The 22,018-nt window shown below is 44.7% G+C and overlaps 2 protein-coding genes and 1 long non-coding RNA gene across 5 annotated transcripts in view; 2 read left to right on the top strand and 1 right to left on the bottom strand.

Annotated features, from left to right (window-relative positions):
• IL22RA1 (interleukin 22 receptor subunit alpha 1) overlaps positions 1 to 4,345 on the top strand; it is a 36,448-nt gene extending 32,103 nt beyond the window's left edge. For both annotated transcript variants that reach the window (XM_061596073.1, XM_061596074.1), the window contains one exon: positions 477 to 4,345. In XM_061596073.1, coding sequence (XP_061452057.1) covers positions 477 to 1,481 — 1,005 coding nt within the window. In that variant the 3' untranslated portion in view covers positions 1,482 to 4,345. The remainder of the gene's footprint in view (positions 1 to 476) is intronic.
• LOC133370196 (uncharacterized) lies at positions 2,754 to 18,571 on the bottom strand. Its single transcript, XR_009759090.1, has 4 exons — positions 18,453 to 18,571; positions 13,006 to 13,077; positions 9,375 to 9,472; positions 2,754 to 2,942 (listed from the first exon to the last, which is right to left on the bottom strand). It is a non-coding gene; the product is annotated as an uncharacterized LOC133370196 (long non-coding RNA).
• Positions 14,097 to 22,018, top strand: part of MYOM3 (myomesin 3) — a 69,693-nt gene continuing 61,771 nt past the window's right edge. Inside the window, exons 1-2 of one of the 2 annotated variants that reach the window (XM_061596070.1) lie at positions 14,097 to 14,281; positions 18,513 to 18,644. In XM_061596070.1, coding sequence (XP_061452054.1) covers positions 18,538 to 18,644 — 107 coding nt within the window. In that variant the 5' untranslated portion in view covers positions 14,097 to 14,281; positions 18,513 to 18,537. Of the gene's footprint in view, positions 14,282 to 18,512; positions 18,645 to 21,559; positions 21,728 to 22,018 lie in introns of those variants that run through there. The other variant, XM_061596072.1, reaches the window with a different exon arrangement.

The raw sequence follows: 22,018 nt of genomic DNA, 5'->3' as shown, positions 1-22,018 counted from the left end.
AGTTAATGGCAGAGGCAAGATCTGGACTGGGGACTTTCTGCTTCGCTACTAAGACTCCATCTGCACTATACATTTAAAGCTGCATCATACCACTTTAAACAGTCCTGGCTTCCCCCAAAGAATCCTGGGAAGTGTTGTTTGTGAAGGGTGCTGAGGGTTGCTAGGAAGCCCCTGTTCCCCACACAGACCTACAGTTCCCAGACTAGTCAATCCCTCTTCCCAGGGAACTTTGGAAATTCTAGACCTGTGAGGGGAATAGGGGTCTCCTAACAACTCTCAGCCCACCAGACTACAGTTCCCCCGGATTCTTTGGGGGAAGCCGTGATTGTTGAAAGCGGTATGATACTGTTTTAAATGTACAGTGCAGAGGGGGCCTCACAGTCTGTCAGCCACTATGCTACACAATCTCTTTCGTTGCCTATATCTATAATGACACTCACAGCTGGCGACTTATTTTAATCCTTCTTCCCTGATAGGATTTCAAGGATATTTCACGCTTCCAACCTCTCGTACTGAACGTAGAGCAAATTCTGACCCCTTATGATTTGTGCAAGCCTACCCAACTTGTTCCAGAGAAGCAACCAGCACAAATTAGTCAGCATCTTCTGGGAGCGCTGGAGCACCAGGAATTATTCAGCCTGACAGAAACAGTTTACCAGCAACAGGCCAAAGCACCATCATTCCAAACCATAGCTCAGCCTGCAAGTGGAGCAGGTGACCTTCCTGTGGGTTATACCCCACAGGTGGTCCAGAAGAATCCACCGTGCACACTAGGTGACAGTCCCTCTACATTAACCTACGGGATATGTTTTGAAGGCACCAACAAGGCAAATTCTCCAGCAAAACAAGCGATGAAGCTTGATTCTTTAGTTGAGGGCTCCTTAAGCAACAAACATTATAAAGTGCAGAAACCAGAACAGATCAAAAGAGAACTATGGGAAAAGAATCCGCAACAGGTGCTGCCAGCGTTTGTCCTGGGAAATGCAGAGGGGATGCTACTTCAGGAAGATACGCAGGATGTGCTACAGCCACTTCCATCCCTTCTGGAAGAGAGGGTACCTGCCAGATCAGGTGAAAGGACAGGAAGCTACAGAAAGCACCCTGCGGAATTATTACCATCAGTGCTGGAAAATGACCAAAATGCCATGTCAGAAGGTGGCGCTGTTTTGTCAACCCCGCCACCCTCCTTATTTTCACATCCTGCCTGCAGCAGCCACACTCAAGATCACAATCCGGGGCAGTGGACAGCCTGGCATTCATTAGCCTGGACAGACAACCAGTGGCAACCTTTAGGATTCCAAACGACAGACTGTATAACTCAAGCGAGGCAGGGATTGAAAAATGATCCAGGATCCCTTGATACAAACCCAGATACCTTAGACTCTGCTCAGAATAATGGACTTTTCACAGGCCTGTTTAGAGACTTGGAGCTGAAGTTGCAGTGGGATCAAGAACCAGAAGGAAATGCAGTGGCTCATTAGTGGTTAATGGATCCAAGAGCTGGGGAGGAGGTCAGAACATGTGGGATGCACAAACATCTCCCTCCAAAATAATGTTGAAAGGAGACACCCTTTCCCAGCTGTTTCTGATCCCTCCTTGGGAATCGCACTTTGATCCATTAAAGAAAAAAACCACAGACACACAATATGGATTCATATGGTTGGTTCATACCATGCCCACAGAGTGGGTACCGCCAGCATGATTTTTCCCATCATGTGATCCTGTACCTCTCTGGCTGGTTATCCAGCCTGGCTATGCTGGGCTTATGTTGTAGTAGATACCCCCAACTTGAGTTGACAGCAGCTGATCGGGGGGGAAAGCATGCAGATTGGCCTGTTAACTGTTGTGTTAATAGTGGCTTTGTCTGCAAACCAGTGGGTGAAGCTATTCCTGGCATGTCAGCATGCATCACCAATGTGGCACCCTTGAGACCCAGTGGAGGTGCCAGTACCTCCTATGGTACCCATGAACAGTGCCAGAAATCCACAGTGCACACAAGAGGAGAGCTTGGAAAAGTTACTTTTTTTGAACTACAACTCCCATCAGCCCCGGCCAGCATGGCCACTGGATTGGGCTGATGGGAGTTGTAGCTCAAAAAAGTAACTTTTCCAAGCTCTGCACGAGAGTGTTTGCTCTCCTTGCTCAGTTCCTGTTTGCACTGGCTTGGTGTCTCCTACATTGAAGAAGCCCTTTTAAACATGCTCACATTTCGTTGGATGCCAAGGCTACACACCCTTTCTCCCGTTCTGAACAAATGAGAGGTGCAAAGAGCTTCTCTCTGTGAGTGAGCACGGGAGTGGCTGATGTAGGTGCCTTTTCCCCATCGATGGGGCAACTGATGAGGGTGCATGCCTCCACTATTTTGTGATCCTGTCTCTTTTTCTGTTCTTTTACATGTGAGCCATTTTGTGTTATGCCACCCCCCAAAGGCAGCCATTTTGTGACTGGTACACACAACACTTTCCTCAAAATTCAAAATGTGCCCACTGGCCCCTCAAAATTGGTGGCCCTTGTCTTAAAGGCACAGGAGTAAAAGAAGCAGAGAGATTGGCAACTCTCTCCTCAACTCTTTCAAATTTCCAAGATTCTTTGCAATGGGGGATCATAAACCAGTTTAAAACTGGTTTAGCATTGTAGCATGGATATAACACTGTGCTGAGCAGATCTACTCTGGCAACCCAATCCAACAGAATCGTCATGATGACAGGTGGCAAAATCTACCCCTGAGGACACAGACAAACCACCAGTCCTGAATATGTGTAATCTTTATTAATAAATATTTTTATTCTTCATCTAACTTATTTTCAGTCTACAAAAAGCTTACAATTGTATCTAAAGACTAGAATAGCCCATACCCTTTGGGGAATTGTCAGTGTTCCAAATGTCACAGTGAACTTGAGTCTGCAAGATGAGCTGAACCAAGCAACCAGGTCCAAACACAACTGTGGAAATAAGGAAAGCATTATTAATAAATTGCCAGAGGCCAGAGGTTTTGACTAACATACATATTTTTGCAAAGCAATTTCCCCTCATATAATGCATTTTTGTATGCTAACTAACACATGGGTTCTTATGCATAGTTTCCCCTAGAATATGCATTTTCAAACACGTTGTTTGGTGGGAGGACTGCTTTGCAACATTTGGAGAAGTGTGAATTCTGAAGGATGGCTGTTTTTCGGTTCACAATATTGTTTGGGAAGGTGCAAATTAGATTGGTTTGCCTTTAAAATCAAACTGAATTGAATCCCCCCCCCCATTATCCCAACTCAAGAGAGGTCCTCTCCGTGGCTGCTCCCAGGCTCTGGAACTCCTCGCAGAGAGGCCCATCTAGCTCCCACTCTGGTCATCTGCTGCCAGCAGTCAAGATGCAGAGCTTGGGAAAGTTACTTTTTTGAACTACAACTCCCATCAGCACATGCTGGCTGGGGCTGATGGGAGTTGTAGTTCAAAAAAGTAACTTTTCCAAGCTCTGTCAAGTTGTTTATCTTCAGACAGACCTTGGCACTGATTTGTTGGTGTGGATGCTTTGTTGTAATTTGTTCAACTGGCTGCTGTTTTATAGATTTTAGCCACAAGTTTTATCTGTCTTGTTTTTATGTTGTTGTTTTAATTATTATTTTGAATTTTACTTTTATTACTGTTTGTTTATTGCTGTGCGTTAGCTGCCTTGAACACTACTTGGTGGAAAGATGGGATCCAAATTTAACAAATGGCAAATAAATAAATCCTGGTGTACAGTTTCTGTTAATACATTGCTGCCAGGAAGAGAGGGCTATAAAATATGAACATTCAGGAAAATGTGGTTGAAAAATATCTCCGGGGGTTGGGTAGGCCTCCACAGCTTGCTGGGGCATGCTTTATGATCTATGAGATGCAGAGATATGGGAGCTCCTATAGGGCATAAAACATGCCCCATTACGCATGAGTCAGTTATTGTGAAGAAAAGCGCTGAGTTCTGCTAGGGCTAGGTTTTCCTGCAGCCTCATAAAAGAACACATATTTTGTGTTCTTTGGAAGAACATTTCCCGAAACCATGGGGCCACTCCTGAGAAGAAAATCCATCACATCAATGACATCCCCTAAAGCAGAGGCTACTAAATGTTTGGAGCCCATGGCTACACTTGCAAATTAGTAAAGAGTTGTGGGCGTCCCACAACCAGCAACTAGGTTTGAAAAAAAACTATTATTAGCTACAATAGAAGACTTCAGTCAAGCAGCCTAATATGGGAGAGGGAGAGAACGGGATCCTGGAGCCACCGGGGATGGCCTCTGCAGGCACATGTGTATCCACAGCAGAACCTTGAAGATTACTTTGAAAAAGGAATAAATTACAGTTACTGTTACATGGTCCCAAAACGTAATAAATTGCCATTACAATTACAATTGTTCTGGAAGGAATTGATTACTTTGCCGTTACTCCAAAGTAACCACTACAATTACAGTTGCCTTACTTTTTTAAAAAAACCAGATACCTATAAGATGCTGGCCTTGGCTGCTGCACACCTAAATAGCCTGAAACAACCTGAAAAATAAACACACACACACAGAACGTAGTAAAAATTTATTTTTAATCCATAAAATAGCAGTGGTGGTCTCCCTGCTGGTAAGGGAGGTGGGGAGGGAGGCAGAGGACACCACTCAGAGCTTTGCGTGCCAGACCATGTGCAAACCTACACACAGACACTCTCAGCAAGTGTCTCTCTTACTCAACCACCTTCAGGCCCCTGCCCTGCCACCAACTAAGGCACATCCTCCCAAGCAAACGTTTTTTCTGGGGTGCAAAAAAGTTAAAACACTGCAAATGCAGCAAAGTAGCCAGGGAGGGCGGCTTCACGTGCCAAGTGCAAACACAGTGTTAACACACACACGTCATCGTCTCTTATCTCCACAGTCCTTCATCTCCATTCCACTGCTGCCTCTTTCATCTTCATCCTTGCCCTCCTGCACCTTTCTCCCTCCACTTCATTCTTCTCCACCACTATCCATTTTTAAACATTTTTCTCTCTCCATTCCACCCCCGTCTCACTTTCCACCTCCTCCATCATCGCCCCCTAAACATCCACAGAGCACGAGGGAAGAGCGATGCTGCGCAGAAGCCCAGTTTGAAGCAATGATTTTCATCCACAAATCAGAGGAGCAGAAGAATTCCCATGTTCCCCAAGTAATGCCCAAAAGTAATGCTGGAAATATTACAATTATTGAACACAGTACCTCTAAAGTAATAAAATTACTCCTCGTTTACAGGGTCGGCTCCAGGCATGCCGGGGCCCTTGGGTATCAGCTTGCCCTGGCCCCCGGCGTGTGTGTGCCCACAGCCCCCCCACGCCCCACCTACCTGTCTCCTGTCTTTTACCATTGCCATTTACAAAGAAGGCGGCTGCAGTTTCCCTAAGGGAATGAAGCCTCTGCCGCCATCTTTGTTGATGGCAAGCATGTGTGCTATGCACGTGCATCTCTGCCATCAGCTAAGATGGCGGCAGGGGCTTCAGTACTTTAGGGAAACCGCGGCCACCGCTTCATTAAGGGCAATGCTAAAAGACAGGAGACAGGTAGGTAGGGGGGTGGGGGGCTGTGGATCACCGCGGATTGTGGATGGGGAGTGGAGGGGCTGCTGAGGGTCCCCCTGTAGCTCCAGGGGCCCTCAGCCAGTGCCCCACCTGGCCATCCTTTAGAACCGGCCCTGTCGTTCTATTATAATCAACATGTAAAGAAATTACCCACTCATTCCTCAAAAAAGTAATCAATTATAAGTAATTCGTTTTTCCTAATTAATTAATTTCAAGCTCTGGCCCACAGGCACCATGTTGGTGACCCATGCCCTAAAACAGTGTGTAAAGCTAAATGCTCGTTGTTCCACAAATCTCTAGTAAAAGGTGGTAGGTCACATCCATGCAGCACCTTTAAAGCACACTGAAAGCACATGGCTTTCACCAAAGAATCCTGGGAACTGTAGTTTACTGTTCACAGAGCTACCATTTCCAGCCCCTTAACAAACTAGAGTTCCCAAGATTTGGGGGGAAGGGAGTCATGTACTTTAATCGTGGGTTAAATGTGCTTTAAATATATAATATGAACCAGTCCGAAATGGTCTTTATTCCAGTTTTGGTCTTTCATGGGATGCACAGACCCATTGATCAGAGGATTTAGGCCATCCAGTCCAATTTCCTGGTGGATTTTTAATGGGAAATCCTTATAAATCAATCCAGAAACACACAATACACACCTACACAAAAGTACCTTCGAGGCAGTCCAAGGGTTGTGTGCTATCACCCTCCATTTTTCCTTTAAAACTTCTAAAATAGGGGATCCGGCTGCCCACAGTCTGAGCATCTACTGCTCATAGCTTCTTACCACTGCATGCTTTGAACACACATACACCAAGTCTCCCTGGGACTGAAAGGACTTGATGCCTTTCCATTGCTCTTAGGGGGAATTGTATAGGAAAAGCATGGCTGCCCCCAGTGTCTTCCCACCTCACAATGGAATCCACTGGACTGCAGATTCTGAAGCAGACCATTGATCTGATCCAGGTCAAGATCCACACAGATTGGATCAGGGGAATCCGTTTTGGAATCTGAATGTGGCAGATTCCTTATCCACAGTAGCGTAATGGCAAATTCAAAAGTGCTGGGTCCCTTCATGATAGTCACAGTTACACTCTCTTCTAAAATTATATAAACTTCTAAGATTATTGAATAATCTGGCCAGGCTTGAATACTGCTTTTTTGCTTCTCTGTCATTGTCACCATTTGACTGCCCTTTCTCACTGCCAGAGATAGTGCTGGAATTGCTGAATTCAGTGCCTACACATTTATCTCCTGCTGCTACCACATTACTTGATGATGTAGATGGGATGCTATCATCAAGATTCACTGTCTTCGGCAATTACAGAATTCTCCCTCTCCACCACTTGCTTTGGTTTTTTGAAGTTGGAACTAATCAAGGGTTGCTTACGATCAGCGCTCATTGGGACGCTTCTCCGTGGCTAACGCACTCTCCTTTCAGGCTGATTGGCTTGTAGGATGCTGGAGACACAGGGACCCCGCGGGGATCTGGGTCCCAAAAAAGTAAGGTATCTAAGACCCCCCTGGGATCCTGGACAGCGACACCCCTGCTCATCCATCCCTAGTTATGAGAACCCTCGCCGTTATACATCCACACAAATTATCCTTTATACAACACTGTCATTGCTGGTATAGAAGCTTATCAGGGCTCTTATTTGGAGGTGATGGGCAGTTTATCACATATGTAGTGATGTTTCAGGAGGTGGTCCTTATAGCCACCCCCTAGTTCCATTTGCTCCTCACTAGGGACAGAGGAGTAATTTAATTTTGTTTACATTTAAAGATAATTCTATCAACCTTGCCCTTTCCAAAACAATATGAGAACCAAGCTAACTGCACAGATCAGAAAAGCACAAGGTCGAGCTAAGAAAAACAAATTTGAACTTGCATGGTTTCCTTTCATTCAATTTATTTATGCTCATGATCTGAGGTGCCATCCTCCCAGTTCACACGGCCATTTAGGGAGATGAGGGATGGAAAGATCTGTCCATTTTGGTCCTCTCAGTTTCTCATTTTCCCAATCTTAAATTCAGTTCTCCACATTTACGTAGCAATTCGCAAATTTTGCTCTTAAAAAATCCTCATGAAAATTCTCAAGCATTTTAGCACGAATGTTTTAGTTTTGACTAATGTACACAGTTTGGAAAGCCATTTCTCATAACGTCATGCATTTTTGCATGTTTTTTCACTCATATTTTCATTTTTTTGATGTGCACTTTTCCCTAACGTGCATTTTTGTAAACAGTTGTTGGTGAACTGCATTGCAAACGTGAATTCCAAAGAATGTCTGTGTTTCAGTTCTTACTTTGTTTTGGAGAGCGCAAATTTGATAGATTTGGCTTGAAACGCGAACTGAGTCAAAATTGTCTTCCATCCCTAATGGAGATCCACTTTGGGACGATGATTCACCTTCCATTTGCTACTTTTTGGGTGTCAAGTTCTTCCATGACTGGATTTATTTATTTATTTATTCGATTTATATCCCTCCCTTCCTCCTGGTAGGAGCCCAGGATGGCTACCCTTTCTGTGTTTTCTGTTCATTGTTTATAACCCTGTAAGTTATATAAACAGGGCCAGGATCTCTTCTCAGTCGTCCCAGAGCACAGGATATGGAATAATGGGCTCAAGTTACAGGAAGGCAGATTTCAGCTGAACATCAGGAAAAACTTCCTGTTAGAGCAATATGACAACGGAATCCATGACCTAGGGAAGTGGTGGGCTCTCCAACACTGGAGGCATTCAAGAGGCAGCTGGACAGCCACCTCTCGGGGATGCTGTAAGTTGGATTCCTGCATTGAGCAGAGAATTGGACTTGATGGCCTTATAGGGCCCTTCTCCTGTTCTATGATTTTGAAAAAGCGGAGTGGAAACCAAGGGTGGGTAAGTTGTGTCCCTCCAGTTATAGCTGGACCACAACTCCCATCATCCCTGACCATTGGCCACACTGGCTGAGGCTGATGGGACCTGGAGTCGAACAACATCTGGAAGGCTACAAGTCCCCCACCTCTGATGTAAAGTGCTGAGTATATAAAATGTGAGGGGCTTCCACAGAAAGAACATCATTTAAGGATTACACTTGGGTGTTGACCAGAGCCAGCTTTGTCCAAAGGTACACTAAGAGGTCACATTACTCTAAAGTCAGAGGCGTGTGCCACCTGAAACTGTGAGGAAATGTTTCGTGGCATCAGCGGCATACCGTTTCCTCCTCTCCCGACTCCGGGTAAGCAGCTCAGATGTTGCCAACAGCCCAGCCACCTGTTGATTTGCTCTTTCCATAGAACGCAGGGCTTTAAAGGGTGCACACTGCCCTGCCGACAGCCGCATTCCAGGCTCTTGATGTGGGATGCTTTTCTGGGCAATTGCCCAGAAATCATGTCAGCAATAGGCCAGGTGATACCACTCAGCCAGGAATGAAATGCCACGGCATCGTCTGTGCCAGCTTGCATTTTGAAATGGAAACCAGAGACACAGAGCTGTCAGTGGGGACACCACATAGCAAAAGGGGTAAGAACTTCCATCAACGCTTATGGAAGATGCGGAAAATTCTTGCCTGCTGCTAATAATATGTTACAGAGCTCCATATGCGTTGTTGGGGCTTGTGTGTTCCTGATCCCCATAAATCATGATCATCATCATAAATCGTTTTGTATTTATGCCACCTTTCCATAAAAAAAGTGCTCAAAGCAGCTTACAACAAAGTGAGCAGCAATACATCTCAACATCAACAATTGCAAGAACAATTTCATAACCACAAAAATGATAAAACAGTCACATAACAGCAAACAAAACTTTTCAATACTACAGTAATACCTCAGTTAACGAAGTAGATGCGTTCCTGGACATTACTTATTTCGTAGAAACTTTGGTACCAGCGGTAGGAATAACATGGAAAGAGTAGGGATAGGTTCCTGCACCACAAAAAAGAAGAGCAGTTCAGGGTATTTCAGCAAACTTTTTATGCAAAACTAACAATATGCATGTCTGAAAGGAAACAAGCAGGTCAGGTAAGCCTCGCCTACAAACCATGAAGGCTTCTTCCAAATTGCATCTAGGGATGCCTGCCTTGCCTTTTTTTCTTTTATCATGTAGCATCTTGCTACAGCAGTCTAAAGCTTTGAGCACAGTTCTCGTCTCCATACGCTCGACTAGGCAGGCAAGCGGCTGCCACCACCCTGCGCTTGTTCTCTCTCTCTCTGCCATCCTCCCCTACACTCGAGCAGACACGTCTGCAGTAAACAGCGCTTCCAGGGTACCTAAAACACTGTTTACTGCAGAGGCACCTACACCACCTGGCAAGGAGCATCATTCCAGCCACACATGAGAGAGCTGCCTGCAGCAGCTGCAATCCAGTAGACAAGGAGCCACATTCTGACTATGTCAGAGTGTGTGACCCCCCAAAGCCACCAACACTCAAAAAAGACTTTGTTAAAAGAAGCTTCTTCTCTGGAGGATCTGTTAATCGAGGTATTACTGTGTAAATATAACAACATTGCCTCTATTGGCAGGCAACGTTACCCTTCCTAGCAATAGCAAAAATAAGAAGAGAGTTTGACAATTTTGCCTTGGTCCTAGAAACACCCCTCCATGATGTAATTTTCATTCCATCTCCTGCAACAGCTTCTTATAAGGCTTCCCAAGGCAGGGAGTGATGGGGTAGCTGGAAACCCCCCTCCCATGATGCTACTCAGGAGTGGGGAACCTTTTTCAGCCTCAGGGCCACACTCCCTTCCAGGGAACTGCCGGGGACCACATGCCAGCAATGGGCAGGGTCACAGGCGAAAGCAGGTGAAACAACAAGTGTGACTTCTGCCTTTGCACAGTGCATTCCAGCCACGCCCACACATCGTCCCATCCTAGCAAGCAAGAGGCATCACCATTCAAGGCGTCCCCCATTGCTTAAGGTTTTTGTTGCCAAGGCAGTGGCTTCCATACTCTATGGGGCTGAACTCTGGGGAGCATCTGCTAAGCAAGAGTTAGAACCCATACAAAACAAGTTCATGAGACAGGCAAAATTTAGGGCTTCCCTCGGAAACCCCTGCAGCTCATCTTAGAGCAGAACTTGGTCTACCTCCCCTTGCGGCTAGAATAGATTTAGCCTTTTTTAGATACTGGCGCAGAATAATTCGTATGCCTGACAACTCTCTCGCCAAACTCTGTTGGCTCGAGCAGTTGCCCAAAAGTGGATGGGTCCGTACTAGCCAGGAATTGTTGGCCCAATACAACATCTCATTCGGCGAGCTCTCGAACTTTAGCCCACAAGCCCACAGGAGTCGGGTCTTCGACCGCACAATAGGCCAAGATTGGGTATCTATCGTACTAGCCACTTTTTCCATCTGGTACCCTCAAATTAAACTAAATCATGCTAGATCAGGGTACTTGGACCTTCTTACACATCCCTCTCTTCGCAGAACATTTTCCGAACTGAGATTCCAACAGATGCCCTCTGCCTATTTAGCAGGGAGGTATCAAGGTATTCCTACTGAAGAGCGGAAATGCATTGCAGGGTGTAACACTGTCGAAGATATTATCCACTACTTGTTACACTGCCCACTATACGACGGTCCCAGACAGAAATTTCTGGCACAATTTATTAATTCCACCTCTCCCAAATGTCCCCAGGAGCTAGCGGTGGAGCTTTTAATCAATAATTGCAATCATGTGACTACTTTAGTCGCCAAGTATGCCCTGGCAGTGAAGAAATTGCGCGCTGCCCATTTTCAATATTTAAATGACAATTGTCATACCTAATTTGTTGGCCATTAACCCGGATTTTTAACTTTTTTATCACTTTGTGTACCTCATGTATTTGTATTTGCAATGGCCATCGGCTAAAAGCAATAAAAGTGATTGATTGATTCAAGGTCACATTTCTGCCAAGCAGAAAAAGCTTGAGGAGAGCACGGAGAAGAGCTGGTGAGAGGCATAGCCTGGGGAAGGGGAATGGCACAGAGCAGGGGTGGGGAACCTCTGGCCTGGAGGCCCAGCCTGGCCCGCCAGGCTTCCATTTAGTTCTCGAGGCTGTTTTGGGCAAGCCATGGCCGCTCATGGCCCCTACGTCGCCCACCCATCAAAGTGAATTGAGCCTTCATAATATGGGTGTTTTCAACAGTATCAACGAAACTGGCTCTGCTGTTCACCTGCTGTGGCTGCTGGCTCTGCTTTACCTTAAAGATGTGGTGGCAAGACAGGTCCTGGAGAGGGGTGTGTGGGGAAAAGTGTCAAAGTCACTTCCCCAGTCCATCAGATATTCCTGCAGCCACTCTCTTAGGCAAATGGTATCAACTGCTCTCAGCCCTGTCAGACATGCCCAGCTCCAGCACCCGGGCACCCTGAGGTAGCTACTGGGGCCCACCACTCCAGCAAGTTTTAGGGTGTTGTAGCAGGAGCAGGCAGCCATTTTAATTTCCCACAATTCCCTGGAGTGATTCTACATCAGGCACTCAATTGTGGGAAATTAAAATTACTTCTTGCCAGGTCTGGCCTTGCCATTAAGCAGAGCGAGGGGGCCGCCTCAGGGCAGCTGATTTTGGGTCTCTTGAAAGGGTAGCACATTGTTACCAATCAGGCTAATCCTGATAAGGATCTGGTCCGTGGAGCCAAAAAGGTTCCCCACTTTGCAACGCTGAGGAACTGCCCTGCAAAATGTGGAGAAATGTGAATTTCCATGGATGGCTGTGTTTCGGTTCTCATGTTGTTTCGGAAAGTGTGGATTCAGGAAGGTTCATCTATGGAGAGTCCCACGTTCCAAAGAGAGAGCGGCGCATTTGGTCCCCATGCCTGAGGCTCTCCACCCCTGCCAAAAACGATGGCAACAGCTCTCAGCCCTGCACTAATTTAACTGATCCATGCAGCAAACTGAGATAATCACACAACGGTGTGAGTATCTGCTGCTAGTCTGAGGCCAGCCGTCTACACTCAGGTTAATGCTGCACAAAACTCTGCCGAACCCAGCCCTTCTGTTTATTTCCCCTATGCTTTTTCTCACTCTTTCATTTAACATTCAGAAGCAGAATAGCAGCCTGGGAAGTTCACGTGGGGACACACCTTTACATGAGGCATTATCAGGGACTCTAGGAAGCAAATCTTTCTTTCCATCCAGGCCATGTCACTGCATTATGAAAGGCAAATGCTTATGATGCCATTTTAATTGTTAGGCATTTGTGGGCTTAAAGCTTCTCTTCTGACACCAAGTCATGAAGGGTTTACAACGGTGTCAACTTCAGTTTCTCTCCGTTTTTGATTTTTCTACTCTTAAGTTCAGTTCTCCACATTTCTCCATCACGGTTTTCTTTTAAAAACGACCTTGTGAAAATTCATCATGAGTGTGAATTTCTCTAATATATCCAAACTTGCATGCAATTTTGTATACAATTTTGCCTAATATACACATTTTCCAAAAAAGGGGAGTGTGTTAACCACTGAGAAGAGTCTTCTAACATACCTCCTTGTCCTTTCCTGCTGATTGGAGGCAGTCAGAGTGAAAGGAGATGAGTCAGCCATTGAGAAGAAGACCCTGCAATAAAATCAGAATGAGGGCTCATTGAAGACCAGATTTCCACTTAAGCATTGTGCAAGCAATTAGGATGAATGCTCAATATACAAGTTGTCTGGAGGAGCCCAGAGTGGAAATAACACATACATTCTCCCTCTCTCTGGCTATAAGTGGTTTAACAGTCAACCCGCCTTTCTAGGGAACTCTAGAAACTGTAGCTCTATGAGATATAGCACAGTGGGGAGGAGAGCCTGGCTGGGAGTCCCGAGTCTGTGAGTTCAAATCCCCACTCGTGTCTCCTGGGTGTAAAGGGCCAGCTAAAGATGACCCCCACAGTGAGTGGCTCAGGGGTTATGTGCCCTGCCACCTGTGCAGCCGTGGGGGTCCCAAGGAGCCCAGTTGCCCCCCAGCTGGCAGTTGCGGACAAGGAAGGGGCTGGCTTGTGCAGCTGTGGCAAGCTGAGCGGGCCCTAGCCAGCTGGGGAGGACTAGCCTCAGAGGGAGGCAATGGTAAAGCCCCTCTGAATACCCCTTACCGTGAAAACCCTATTCATAGGGTTGCCATAAGTTGGGATCCACTTGAAGGCAGTCCATTTCCATTTCATGAGGGGAATAGGGGTTTCCCAACGACTCTCAACACCCTTAATAAACTACACTTCCCAAGATTCTTTGGGGGAAAGCCATGACTGTTTAAAGTAGTATGATAATGCTTTAAATGTGTGGTGTGGATGGGGCAAGGAATGCATACACACAAAACCACAGGCTGGATTTACTCACAAGATAAAACCTGTGCCAATATATCTCTGTGAGAGCCCAAACAGGAGAAGCCCCTAGATTCTGGGACTCAGAAATCAGGCCACGGCTTTTCTTCCTTGTCCTGCTTTGACAATGCCCATTAATACTTCTGACCTAGAAAAATGATCTTGCTGTATCTGTGCAGAGAGCTGTTTGGGGATCATAAATCCTGGATAATTCTCTCCATTGTCATTGAAATGACATGAGATAATGCTATATTTAAGGCTGTGAGGGTGGGCAGTTTACCCTTGGACACATTCTTCCTGGGACAGTCATTCTTAGTCCCATCAAGCAGGGGGAAGGCATCCTTCTTTTGTCCTTTATCTTCTTCATGACTAGCGCCATCGCCAATCTGCTCTCTGACTTTTCTCCGCATCAGGGTAGCAATTTACAAAGTCAGGATTCAGAAGATTTCTCCCCCTCCAAGGAAGGTACGTGATTTCTGCCCCCCCCCACTCCCCAACTTGTGTCTTGCTTGAAAGATTGCTTGCAACTCTTCTGTATCCTTTCATGACTGGCTGGTTTTTGTTATTGCTGCTGTTCTTACATTGTATTTTACAATAAGACTTTGCTCTGTTTCTAAGATAATAGAATTTTAATTTGGCATGGAAGAGAAACAGTTTTTCTGTGTTCTAGACAAGGGGAAAAAACTCAGCTCAAACCAGATTATTGCTGTTGATCATTTCTATCGTATTTCACAAATCGTATATTATTTGTAATTAAAACCACCCTGTGAGGCAGTGGGGTGCTGCAGACATAAAGCCAGACTATGGCAGCATTACTAACCCTGGTTTCTGAACCCACTTCACAGGGCATTTGCAAACTGTAATTTTCTGATCAGATGAAATGGCAAGCAATGGTTTGCTGCAACCAGGGCCTGGAAATTCCTAATCTTGATGCACAAAGGAGGGTGGGAGCAGTGGGGAAGAGTGCACAAAATTCAGACTCCTCACTGCTCACTCACCAGACCATGGTTGGGCAATGCCACGCCAAACCATGGTTGGAGATTATGTCTGAACCACCCTAATGCCTTCCGAAAGGCTTCTGCAAAGCTGGCACTTCCATCTCAAAACCCAGAAAGTTCTCAACTATACCACCCTGTCTCTCCCATCTCCCCCCCCAATTAGCAAACCCCAGTTAGAGTATTTAGCAAAAGTGAATGACAGGAAGAGGAGTGGCTGAAACCTCCTCTCCAGGAGTGTGAATATTTGCATGAAGCCATGATTTGGCTTAGCGTTGTATGTGAATGGGGTGGAAAAGAAATTTGATTCTGCTAATACACAATTTCTGAAATATGTAAACTGGAACACAACCAAAATTCACACTTCTGCAAATTTTGCAATGTAGTTTTCCAGCCAAGTGTTGTGCACAGCAATGCATACACTAAGGTAAAGCATGCATAGAAATTCATTATATAAATGAAAATAACATGCAAAAATCCATTACATCAGGTAAGATTGCTTTGCAAAGAATGTCCCTATTAGGGGAAATTGCATACAAAAATGTGTACATTATGGGAAATTTGCACTAAAATGCTGATGAATTTTCATGAGGACTTTAAAAAATTGCAAACTCATGTGGCAATGTGGAGAAATAAAGGGTGGAAAAATTAGAAATGGTGAGAAACCAAAACTGACAGATTCATCCATCCTTTGGTGTGGATGGGATCACTTGTCATTTCTCTCCACGTACGTGCATATATTTGGTGTCCTCTCACCCTGTCCCCCTACCCTACTCCTCTCTCTGGCCAAAAGACAAAACTCATGCGAGATGCTGACAAAAAGCCCTGAGATTGTCTGTAGGCGGAGGCATGACACTGGGTGATCCTTGTTGCAAACTAGTGGAGCAGACTTAGTGTTCTCAGCTTCAGGACTCCTTGTTCTCTGCTCAATCATCTAGCAATGCGTACAGCAAATCCTTCAAGATGAAGGTGTTTATCGCTGAGTATGTCAGCAGGACTTGCTCATGAGTCCCCAAAATTATGCCCATGGACACCTCAGACACCCTCCCAATTGGTGCTAATTAAGGGCTCTGCCACTTCCCATTTTTTAAAATTAAGGTTTTTGGGCACTTTTTGGTGGTGGTTTGGGTGGGGTTTGCCTATTTGGGGGGTTAATGCCTGCTTTTTAAATCATCTGGTTTTTGGGGTGGATGGGTGTGTACATGTTGTTTGTTTTGTGCAGGGCATTCTGAGAATCAACAGTTTTTCTTCAGTGAAAGTATCTGTAGAGCCCACAACAGTTTCTCACATTACCAAATGTGCCCCTGAGCCCAGAAAGGTTAGGGGCCCCTGGTATATTATCATAGACCAGCATTGCTAAAAGCACTAAGAGATGTTAGAAGACCCCCTTTCCCCTCACAGAGCTACAGTTCCCAGAATTCTCTGGAAAGAAGAATTGACCGTTAAACTACTTTGGGAACTGTAGTTCTGTGAGGGGAAGAGGGGTTTCCTAACAACTCTCAGCACCCGTCACAAACTACACGTCCCAGGATTCTTTGGGGGAAGACAGGACTAGAGATGTTCTTTCCGTTTCTCATTTTTCCAATCTTAAATTCAGTTCTCCACATTTCTGCACCACCTTGCACATTTTTGTGTTTAAAAAATCCTCATGAAAATTATTTGTAGTGTGAATTTCTCACAATGAACTCATTTCTGTATGTAGTTTTGATTAATGGATACAATTTTGCAAGCAATTCCCCTAATACGATGCCCTTCTGTATGTTATTGTCACTAGCATGTACATTTATATGCATACTTTACCCCATCATATGCATTGCAAGATTCAAAGAATTGCAAACCGGCTGTGTCTCAGTTTGCTTATTGTTTTGGAAAATGCGAATTAAGTAGGTTCACCTTTAAATATGAACTGAATTGAATTTCTCACCCATCCTTTATTTCAAGATGGAGACTGCAGGCTCAGTAAATATCACTAAGTGTTACTGATATCAGGTTACACACCTAGGATTCTGGGATAGAGGAGCAATTGATGCTTCTTAACAGAGTGGTTCATGACAGATGCTCTTGGAGGTCACTGATTCATAGGGTCGCCATAAGTCGTAAACCACTTGAAGGCACATAACAACAACAACAAAGACTAATTCTAATAATAAAGGATACGAATTTCTTTGTATCTGTCTCACAGTGCTAAATGTTATTCTCCCCCACGTGCCCCAGAATTGAAGACCACTGTCTTTCCATTTGCTGGGGGCTCTTAAGCTATAGGAAATGAAATCTTGCCCCCTGCTTGAGCTTTATTAATGCAAGAGTGATAGCAACACATGCCCTGTTAAAGTCTGAGTATTTTGTGTTCACTGCGACAGTTTAACCCATGGGCTATTTTAAAACCCGTTACTTGCATTCAAGGGTACACAGTTTATTAAAAGTATTAGCCTCAGATGTTCTAATTAAAATAGAAAATGCATCTTCCGAATGTAACTTGAGACACAGTGAAACCCGAATGCCGAACAAAACAAATAAAAACTTAAGTTCAATGAGTCAAAGGTTACTGTAAACCACCCAGAGAGCTTTGGCTACGGGGTGCTATGTAAGTACAATAAATAAATAAAGGAGAGCTTCCCTTTACAGATGTAGCAACTGTGTTGGCTGCAGTAGTGTAGTGGCAAATTCAGAAGTGCAGATCTCTTCATGTTAGTCACAGCCACGCCCCCTTTCTTTCTGCTGGGTTAAGAATGAGGTCCTTTTTAAACCTTCTGCCACAACAACAGATATCCCTAGAAGCCAATAAACATGAAAGGGGAGAGTGTTAGCTGCTGAGAAGATTCTTCTCAGTGGCTGACTCACCTCCTTTCATTCTGATTGACTCCGATCAGCAGGAAAGGACAAGGAAGCATGTTAGAAGACACTTCTCAGTGGCTTACAGACTCCCCCTTTCAAGCTGATTGTCTCATAGGATGCTGGAGACATAGGGACCCTGCTGGGACCCTGCTCTGAAAAAAGTAAGGGGTCTAAGACCCCCATTAGAACCTGGACCACTACACCCCTGGTTGTCTAACCAGCAGTTTGAGGCGGGCAGAGCAATCCAACTCTGCCTCCATGTAGGATGTGTATGTGTGTGTGTGCGAGAGAGAGAGAGAGAGAGAGAGAGAGAGAGAGAGAGAGAGAGAGAGAGAGAGTAGAAACCAGTGATTTTTTCACGTCTGGAATGTAGTCTACTGTACAAAGGTAAGACTCACATCAATTGCTCCACCCACTTTTTGCTGCTGGCTCCGCCCACCATTGACATGAGGCCCCCTGGTGAGTTGTCTGCAAGAGAATGTGGCCCTCAGCCTGAAAAAGGTTCTTCACCCCTGTTTTAAGAGAATGGAATGCCCTACCTCTGTAGTTATTATTATTGTTGTTGTTGTTGTTACATTTGTATACCGCCCCATAGCCAAAGCTCTCTGGGCAGTTTACAACAATTAAAAACAAATATACATATATACAAATTTAAAAACATTTTAAAAAAACAATTTAAAACACATGCTAAAATGCCTGGGAGAAGAGGAAAGTCTTGACCTGGCACTGTAAAGATAACAGTGTTGGCGCCAGGTGCACCCTGTCAAAAAGATATTCCATAATTTTAGTTGGTGAGAATGCCTTACTGTGTGTGCCTTTGTTGCTGTTTTTGAAACCTAGAATGCTTGATATTATTCTTATGGCAGGTAAGATTTCTCGGAAAGGACCATCATGGAAATCAGAAGCTTCTCCCATCGCAGGGAAGAGGAGCAAAAGGAAGAGAGGCACAGAAATCTGCAAATGAGCTCTAGAACTAGGAAGGCAAAGTTCAGGACCAGGTGAGCCTACATGTGTGTGTGTGAGAAACATTTAGTTTAGTGCAGGTAAACATTTTGCAATAAATCTTTTGAATCCATGAAAACTAAGGCTATGTACACACCATACATTTAAAGTACATGACTTTCCCCAAAGGATCCTGGGAACTGTAGGATGCTGGGAATTGTAGCTCTGTGAAGGATAAGCTACAGTTCCCAGGATTCTTTGGAGAAAGTAATGTGCTTTAAAAGTGCTTTCAATGTGTGGTATGTACTTAGCTTAAGAGAGATCTTTGGGAACATTAACAAAATTCATCTGGGATTGTCAGAATTCGTATGTGAATGTCACTGTAACATAAAAACAATTTCATTTTGTATTGCCTGAACTCTAAAAGTTGTCTGCTTCCCATTTCACCAAGCAGTGAGACATTATTTCTTACGATTATATCCACTTTTTCTCCAAGGACCTTAAGAAAACATGAATAGTTCTTCTTTCCATTTTATCCTCGCAACATCCCTGTGAGATAAGGGAGAGTGACTGGTCCAAGGTCACGCCATAGGCTCATGGCTGTGTGGGGATTTGAACCCTGGTCTTCCTAGTCCTAGTCAGACACTCTAGCCACTGTACCACATATTACTCGGATTTGGTTTCCTTTTAATGAGAGATCGCTAGAATCTTTTGGCATTTTGCAATATTTGCTTTATTTACAAATGTAGAAGCATCACACAAATGGAGGTGTCACATTAAAAGAATTGCCCTGATGCAGGGCCGGCTCCAGGCATGCCAGGGCCCTTGGGCACCAGCCTGTCCTGGGCCCCTCCGCTCCCCTTCCGCAATCCGCGGCAGGAGCACAGATCACAGGACAGGAGCTTCCGAGCCTCCTGCCATCCTCCTGCTATCCCCCTGCTTCACCTACCTTTCTCTGCTGTTTTTTGCAGCAGCGAGCACTGCGCGCACAGGGTTGCCATCAATCAAGATGGCGGACAAGGTTTCCGTAAGGGGCTGAAGCCTCTGCCACCATCTTGGTTGATGGCAACCCTGAGCAGTGCAAAAAACAGCAGAGAGAAAGGTAGGTGAAGTGGGGGGATGGCGGGTGGCTTGGAAGCTCCTCCTGTCCTGCTATCCATGGCTCCTGCCGCAGATCACAGAAGGGGAGCAGAGGGGCTCCTGAGGGGCCCCTCAGGGGCCTCTGTAGCTCCAAGGGCCCTCGAGCCAGTGCCCCACTTGGCCGCCCTTTAGAACCGGCCCTGGCCTGATGGATCAGACCAAAGGCCTGTCTAGTCCAACATCTTCTTCTCATAGTGGCCAACCAAATGCTTATGGGAAGCCCACAAGCTGGATATGAGCACAATAACACTCTCCCCATTCATGATTGAGAGCACCTGGTATTACTGATATCTTTATTAGAAGCTATCAATAGCCTTATCCTTCAGGAATTTGTCTAATCCTCTTTTAAAGCCATCCAAGTTGGTGGCCACCACTGTCTCCTGTGGGAGCAAGTTTAGGGATAGTGGGAGCTACAAGCCTTAATTCCTCCCTCCCAGCTGCAGCCTTTTGCTAGCCTTCCTTCGGTTTGTGTATTTGAGCGTTATCTACAGAAAGGGAGTGCTGCAATCAACCAACTAGAATAAAATGCTGAGCCTAGACTGAAGACGCGCGTATTTATCTGTATTTTTGGACTGACTAAAAGACTAAAAGACTCTGTGTGGGGTAGACCCGATCGTAATTTACTGCCCAGGCATATTTGGTCAGTTTACTTTGGTCAGTTTACTTTGTATAGTTGAACACCGGAACACCGGATAAGTGCCTTTCAAACTTTAAATTACCATCATTATGGTTCTGACCAGGAAGGCTCGGAAAGCGTTAGAAGCCAGCTCCCCCTTTAAAAGCATACAAGTCGAACAATCCGGACAGAGAAAGAAAAGACTGCCACCCCCTCCCTTTTCTTCAGAAAACAAAGATACCAGGAACCAGACAAAGATCACCCAGTTTTTACGGGTTGGTTCAAACAAACAACTGGAAAACTCATACATGCATTCCATTTCAACCCCTAATGACTGGTCAGTCACTACTAAAAATCATATACAATGGGAAGAGGATATATCTCTAGTTCCCAACCTGGCTTTGGAAATGGTGTTAGCGGAGATAAAGGACTTGGAAACGGCTCCACTACTCCCCCTTGGTGTTGAAACTCTAGAGAGTGACAGTCTTATCTCAGAGCCAGATATGGATAATGGATAGTGGGAGGGCATTTGTACCCACAAACTATTTGGTAAATCTGACCATCTCCAAATACAGAAAAGAATTTATGTTAGCTAAGCTGAATGTGTCACCTTCTGCACTTCTGGAAGGAAGATTTAAGGGAGTTCCTACTGCAAACGCATATGCCCTTGTGATGCAGGGGAGATGGAGACATTAGGACATGCACTGTTGTATTGCTCCTTCTGTTGTGACCTCTGATATATTTTTATTGGAGTAATAAAAAATTCCATCCTACAAAAACTTCCCAGGAATTCAGATTTGTTTTACTTACATTATCTGCTGGCTAACCAGAACCCACAGGTCACAACCAAGGTTGCTAGTTTCCGTGCAGCAGCTACTGTTTTTCAGAAAGGAATGATAATGCGATTATTTTAATGTTTTGTTTTGTTTTATCCTGATGTATGTATATATTATTATCAGTGCTGCATATTTTGGGGGGGGCTTCTGCTTTCTGTATACTGCATTTCTGATGTTTTCTATTTTCTATTTGCTGGTCATTGACTGAAACAAAATTACTCATCCTGCTGCAATTCCAGAGTTGAACTATGCACTGTGTGAAAATCATTTGTTGACATTGTGACAATGCACCCAAGGCAGTTCACATTTCTAAACAATGGCTTACAATTTAATACGCACAAAAAGGGGGAGAGAGAGAAGAAGAAGAAGAAGAAGAAGAAGAAGAAGAGGAAAATGTGCAGATGAATGTTTCTCCAATTTCAGATATAAAGAAAATGCAAGACAAGCATCAAGTTAAAATTCTGCTCGTTGTAATGACCATCGTGTCACCACAGGGTCTTCTCCTGCCATGAAAATATTTTTTTTTCAATTTAATCAGTCTGATCTGGTAAATTTCTAGAGAAAATCATTTTGACTCAATATGAGTTGGATCATAACTAGCTAAATGATTCAATATTTAAAGATCATGATGTTTCTCTGATTTGTACCTAAGTTTATTTATTTATTTATTATCTGATTAATATCCCACCCTTCCTCCCAGCAGGAGCCCAGAGCGTTCTACTCAGAGTAGACCCATTGAAATGAAAGGACCCAAGTTAGTCACGTCATCAATTTTAATGGGTCTACACTGAGGAGGACTAACATTGAGTACAACCCTCGGTGCATGTTTCATTGACAA

This window comes from Rhineura floridana, chromosome 15, assembly GCF_030035675.1.
Source record: "Rhineura floridana isolate rRhiFlo1 chromosome 15, rRhiFlo1.hap2, whole genome shotgun sequence".
NCBI lineage: Eukaryota > Metazoa > Chordata > Lepidosauria > Squamata > Rhineuridae > Rhineura > Rhineura floridana.
The sequence above is the reverse complement of the archived record's forward strand: the minus strand, read 5'-3'. Positions and strand labels throughout refer to the sequence as shown.